The 6,375-nt window shown below is 39.5% G+C and overlaps 1 protein-coding gene across 5 annotated transcripts; it reads right to left on the bottom strand.

Annotated features, from left to right (window-relative positions):
- Positions 1-253: 253 nt before the first annotated feature.
- SCAR (wiskott-Aldrich syndrome protein family member 3 SCAR) lies at positions 254-6,312 on the bottom strand. Of its 5 annotated transcripts, none has more exons than XM_015188861.2 (7): positions 6,092-6,312; positions 4,476-5,281; positions 4,126-4,233; positions 3,230-3,310; positions 1,525-2,210; positions 1,219-1,456; positions 254-1,144 (listed from the first exon to the last, which is right to left on the bottom strand). In XM_015188861.2, exons 2-7 carry the CDS (start codon positions 5,218-5,220, stop codon positions 966-968), a joined length of 2,037 nt encoding a protein of 678 aa, XP_015044347.1. In that variant the 5' UTR covers positions 5,221-5,281; positions 6,092-6,312; the 3' UTR covers positions 254-965. The 5 variants fall into 5 exon arrangements, with proteins under 5 accessions (XP_015044347.1, XP_015044349.1, XP_015044348.1 ...); XM_015188863.2 differs by lacking the exon at positions 6,092-6,312 and adding an exon at positions 5,946-6,061; XM_015188862.2 differs by lacking the exon at positions 3,230-3,310 and having other exon boundaries at positions 6,092-6,311.
- Between the last annotated feature and the right edge of the window lie 63 nt (positions 6,313-6,375).

Here is a 6,375-nt window from a genome sequence, read left to right as displayed (position 1 = left end):
TTGACGTTGGACCATGTATTTGTTGTATTTGTCGCTTTGGGACCCAGACGAGCTGAGTAACTGAACGCGAGTAGATAGGCAGCAGACGTCGTTTATAGAGGAAAGATAGTTTAAAAGAGAATTTAACGAAAATTGAAGTGGAATTTGTGAACGGAAAGGCTCGGGTTAACATCACTATGGCCGGATCCGACTCAAAGACAGAAAAACGGTACCGGACAGGTTACCGGGGAAGAAACTGTTTTTGTAGAGTAAATGTTGGGTAATAATTACTTTATTTTATATTTGTTTAAAGAATACATGTATGTTATAGACGTTTGAATATATGACCACACATCCATAGGTGCTTATTTATACGTGATCAATTACAAATCCTTTAATTATACATATGTAGATAATACAATTTATATCTGTGTTATCAAGTGCCGAAGCTTTTTATCTTTACATATTTTCGTATATACAGCATAGTAAGCTTTTAATGTGAATAATGTTATATTAATTGCATTAAAATTCTTTTTTTCGGATATTCAGATTTTCGGGTAGGGATAGGATTGAGTTTAGTGTTAATATCGATTATTTATAAATTATTATCCAAACACCAAGTTCTATAATACAAAAGACAATAATTATTTAGACACATCGAAATATTCAGGAGCGTATTTCGCACCCGATCGAGTTTTACATACTCGTAAATGCCTAATGTTTAGTGCTATATCGGTAAATTTAACGATAATATAATTACTTGTTTGTATATACAATCTATTAGCTTTCGATTATAAATATATGTATATAGTAATGTAGAAATAGGAATATTTGATATAAGAGTGGTTGAAAAGCTTTGGTGCTTCTAAGTAATCCAATTGCAGAACACGCTTGCTAAATACCAACGTATGGATTAATTCTCTTTGGAATTACTTCTTCTTCTTATTCTTTAATATTACGACCGGATTTAATGAATTTATCAGGGATCAAGCCGATGTTTCGTTGGGCTCCATCCAACCTTCGCTGTCGTCTTCACTATCCGAATCTTCAGACTCGGACAACTCAATCGCCACACGTCTTGCCAAGATCGATGCCACATCAAGTGGTGCTGTGTTGCGTTCGATCTCCTTCTGCTCGGACTTTTCCACCTTACGCAGAGTGATGCCTGCAGTTAAGATTTAATTAAATTGTGAACTAGCTCGGGCGTAACTAGTTTATTGATTACCAAATGGAACTTACCATCTCGAATAGCTTTCATTAAATCGTTGCGGGGATCGTGGAATGGAGGCAGTAACTTTTTGGCACTCACAATGTGCGACCCACCATTTAGCCCTTGCTGAATTTCGCCATTGGCAGGCGTTTTGGGTAGAACTTGGTGTGGACGCATTGTATGGAGACTGCCTAAGCCTTCATCTACAGGTGGTGGTGGTGGCGGCGGTGGTGGTGCCGTATTTGGTGAAGACAGTTTGGGTAGGTGCTACAGGATAAATCGAAGAAGTTGAGAAATCGCCGAGAAATCAAATAAAAAATAATAATCTAACAAACCTGATCGGGCACTGGTGGTGGCGGAGGTAAGTCGCTAAGAGAGTTCAGTTGGTTTCCTGTCATGCCAATGCTGTTAAATGTATTACTTAGTTGCGCCATAACAAGGTCATTTGCATTATGGGCGCTGTTGCTGGGAGCCATCTGCGGAGATCCAGCTCGCGATGCACTGTTTGTGCGCCCCAGTAGTTTAACAGACATATGGCTATTGTTGGCGCCGTTCATTGATGACAATGGTGAAACTGCATCTGGAACTGGCGGCGGCGGTGGCAACGCGTCACGACTTGTCGACATACTTCGACCTCGCGTCGGAGTATTTGCGTTTGAGGCAGTAGGTGTGCCGCCTCCACTGCCATTCGAAGGTGGTGCCGGTGGTGGCTGCGAAGGTCGGGGTTTATTGCGAGATGGCGTTCCCGGCCCGTATATTGGTTCTGGGGACATAACACCCTGTCCACTTTGACCGTATAACGCATGCGACTGATAAAGCCCGGAATCGTATAGTTGCTGATGCTGCATATGCATGTGAGGTGCGGCCGACAAGCCATTCCCGCCGTAAGTTGAGTATTGATTGGCAGCCGCTTGTGGGGTATGCTGCTCGTAGCCGCTACCATCGACGTGCTCAGATGGGTAGCTGCGTCTTAGTTCAATGGAGTTTGGACGCGGTGGGCGCGTGTCATAAACACCCATATCTAGAAAAGCGCAACAGAAACGTTAGTGCCATTGAAATGTCACGAGTCCAACCCGTTAACTATTCTTACAGAAAATAAGAAAACAAGCCAAGTACGTAAATGCTTAGGTCGAAGGTAGAAATGTAATTACACAAAATGGAATCTAAATCAAAAAAGAAAAACCACGGAGAAATGTTTAATACCCTTGAAGCTCTACGACCATTAAATAAATCTATTTTCTAAACAGACATCTTAATCCGATTTTGACAAAATCTTATCCTGTGATGTGCACGAAAACATAAATTTGAGTTGCAAGTAATATTCCTATAGCAGCTCTTCTGGTACGATGCGTGCGCCAAATGAAGAATTAAGCTTTGAAACTGGGAGGTTCGCAGAAACGGCGGACAGACTTTCTATAAAGATTGCTTTAGAGTAGAGCTTCAAGAGTATTAAAACGATGTATGTACCATGTATGACATGACAAGCAATTTAGTATTTCCGTGCAAGTGACGCTACCTTTAGACATCGAAGTGAATCGTATCGAATTTATACACATATGCAATTTCACAGCTTATTCTGTAGTGATCTAATTGGGATTGCATTAGACTATAATATGTTTACCATATTATAATATGCTGTGTTTTATGTTTTGGTTTTTGTTGTTCTAATAATATGTACTATGAAATTGTTTTCAGTCTTTAGCTTTAGCTCGAAAATTATTTTTCTCGGGTGTACACTTATCTGACATTTGGACAAATAAAAAGTGAATGTCTTCTGGGTTTGTAAACAATGATTCAACTGAACATAAGAATGTGTAGAAATGTGTACATATTTCCATTGCGATATCGATTGAGTGCAACTTCATACACACGTACATACATACATATATTTATATGTTATTGAAGGGACCGTCTCTGGTCTGGGCAAACCAAATGAACAGATAAAAAGTTGCCCGTGGAAAAATTAGGATAGAAGTGTATGCGTATGAGAAACATTTAGAGTCTATGTTGAGCTTTCTTTAAGTTGATTTGATGTCTAACCTGTAATTGCAACGGCGGTTTGCTTTGTGAGATTACTGTTTTTCTCCAAATGTGAGAGCATATTATATGGCTTTACTGAATCTGTAAATGAGATGATCAGGTGTGTTTGTTTGTTCCATTCATATTTACAGTCAATTTTATACGTATCATTGCACAACAACAAAAAAAGTTCATAAAACTTATGGCATGCAAAAGATTTAATACAACTTCTTAACCGACACTTTCATGAAATTGTTGAGTACTCGAAAGAACTTGAATGCGACAATGAGTCTGAGTGTGAGTCGGATCGAAGTCTGAATGATGGTTTGAAGTAATTCGTTTAAAACTACAACTGTTCTTTTTTTATTTATTTTTGTTCTATTATTTTTGTATTCTGGCTGTAATATTTATTTTCTCGGTATTCTGCATTGGCATCACAGGAGCACCCTATCAAATTTGGCTCCTATTATATATTTATATATTTCGGAAATTACATTCGTTTGGTTTCCAAATTGAATAATTTATTATTCTTTCAAAATTCGAGGTCTATGTAAAGCAGATGAGCAATGATAAAATGATGAACAGCTTGAATGAACTAATACGTTAATATGTAACTCATATATTCAAACAGAATAAAATTAGAAAACGCTGAAGAACGTCTGCGAGACAACTAATTTATTTTTTATTTTTTTATTTGGGTTTAGTTTCATTTCTCTGCAACACAAACATCATACGTATATTAGCGAGCGATTATCAGTTGCTTGAACGAATCGAAAACACACGAGCTAGCGTTTTATTAAAGTGATTATTAAACAAGTGAATGTATGGAGTATTTGTATCAAATGCTGAATGCCAGTATCGTATGTCCGCCCAAGTTATGCTCATGTTTATCGTATGCAGCCCCGGACCGTTCGTACCTACGTCTTGGACATTATCCCTATCGATATCGGGCAAATGCGACACAACCTGGTGCCGCAAATCGATGTCGGCGCCTTGCGCTGTGGTTATTATTTTGACTAGCTGAGCTACGTAGGTAGACAGGACATATTTGAAAATTAAGTAAATTGTATTTATCGTATCGTTGTGCAGATAAGTACAAATATTCAGTGCGTATAAAGAGAATTGTCAAATTTCCTATTGCATCCGAATTCGGATCGCCTTTTAAAGAGTTTTTTTTCGCACTGAGTACTTGGCTTTTGATTAAATCATAGGTACATACGTATTTTTGTATGTACACATATGTATGGTCGCGAAAGTTCATACTTACTTCCATATCCGGCTTCCTCGTTGACCATTGAATTTGGAGTGCGATAAATAACGTTGTTGGGCATCAACGTCTCGCCGTGGCCCAGGACGAGCTGTCGCTGCTTCTCCCGAGTATTATGCGGTGCTCTAATTTTTGTCTTTTGTTTTTTATTGCCACGACCGGCGGCCCCGCCGCTGCCACCGTCTGGCCGTGGCCGGTTAAGTTTCTTCCCTTTATCGTGCATGACGCGCTCCGTGTCCTTCAGCATTTCCTGTCGCCATAGCTCAAAGAAATAGTTCGGATCAGTGTAGAATTTGAGGCCATCCTTTCCATCGTCTCGATAGACGTTCAGCTTGTCCAGCGGTGGTGGCTTGTCGCACTGGGCGTATGTCTCCAGCATTGGGGCAGGCATTGTAGCTCGTGAGAAGATTTGCTGATCAAATATCTTTGCCGACTTGAAGGCCTTCTTCCTTGTAATATCGGTGAGTGGCACCTCTTCCACGGTGCTGTCCAGCTGGGTAACCTTAATTGCCAGCCGATCGATGCGTGCCTGGAGAGAATTCGCACGATCGCCAATACTTCCCACATCTCGGGCCAGCTCGCCAAAAACATCTTCGGCGTGCTTCGACAGCGATGACAGCTGCCGTATGATATTCGTGAGTGTGGTGTTTGTTACCGTCTCCAGCTCTACCGACTGCAGCTCATCTTGTTGGTACACGGATCGTGCCACATGAACGGGCTCAATAGATCGCTTTGGCAGAGGCATCCTCGGTAAGTAATGAAAATCTCCAACTAATCACAACCGGGTTTTAACGCGTCCACATTGACTTGAATAGAAGAAGTTAGTTAAATTTTGGTTTAACACATAATCAAATCAGTTGATGACCAGCAGCACCACCTTAACTTCCTCAACGCATTTTTGTTTAACCAAGAATAAAAATAATGTTACATTTCAACAAATAATGTTCCACTCCAGGACCTTCCTTGTTCAAAGCTATTCAGTCTATTCCAGTCTTATCAGCCACTTTGTTGAAACATTATATCATAAAAGTAAAACCATTGACCCTAGGGGTTTTTTCCGGCGTATGCTTCTTTAGAACTGTATTAATAGTGAATGATAGAGTTATACACTTTGAATTTGTATGCACTGTTGAAACGAAGTTTACAGCCTCGTTCTCGGGACTGTAATTTAAAACATTTATTGGACCGATGGACCACACCCCACAGATATGTATGGGTATTCTCCATGTTGTGATAAGAGGCTCAGCCCAAATCATCCCTACCGTAGCGCAGACTGAGCAAAGTTTAGTCAATACCCCCAATTTAATGGGATCTGATTCGCCCCACTATTTGCACTGTGTGCACTCACCAACGCAATTTAAATAATCAATGCTATAGGTCTTGGTTAGCTGTTCATACATATTTACATGTATATATGTATGTACATGCGGGTACATATTTACATATGCGAATATGTAGGAATCTCTTCACCTTTTCGTTATTCTGTATGCACAGTTTTACTAAATCGGCACAATATTCATACGTGGTTATGATCATTTATGAAGGCACTTTCTTTTTGCACTGTTTCGGTCACCACTTCATTTGATTTAATCATACCTTTTTTCTAGTACACTCACCGCCCGTCACTCTTTTCGTTCAGCGCTACTCCCAAAAAAAAACATCAAACAGCCACTTTTGATTCGGATGAAATTAGTATTTAAATTTAATTTTCAAGAACTGCTTAATAAATACAAATTAAATTCATAAATATTTGCTCTTTTTGTGGAATTTATTTTTCCACACCTTTATAGTAGTGGTGTGCACTTGATTGTAAGCAATCGATAGACTATCGATGCTTGGAGTGTAATCTACAAGCAAGAGCAGCCCTGATAAATATAATAAGCAAAGTGTGTCATAAAAA

This window comes from Drosophila pseudoobscura, chromosome 4, assembly GCF_009870125.1.
Source record: "Drosophila pseudoobscura strain MV-25-SWS-2005 chromosome 4, UCI_Dpse_MV25, whole genome shotgun sequence".
In the NCBI taxonomy this organism is placed as follows: domain Eukaryota; kingdom Metazoa; phylum Arthropoda; class Insecta; order Diptera; family Drosophilidae; genus Drosophila; species Drosophila pseudoobscura.
This window is presented reverse-complemented; position numbering and strand designations above follow the sequence as displayed.

Bases quoted from the DNA above. Each gene is read 5' to 3' on its own strand.
- SCAR (XM_015188861.2), bottom strand. From the start codon at position 5,220: ATGCCTCTGCCAAAGCGATCTATTGAGCCCGTTCATGTGGCACGATCC. The intron at 3,311-4,125 runs GTACGAACGGTC...TCTCATTTACAG, and splicing joins GGATAATGTCCAAGACGTAG to ATTCAGTAAAGCCATATAAT. The intron at 1,457-1,524 runs GTTTGTTAGATT...TTTATCCTGTAG, and splicing joins CACCACCAGTGCCCGATCAG to CACCTACCCAAACTGTCTTC.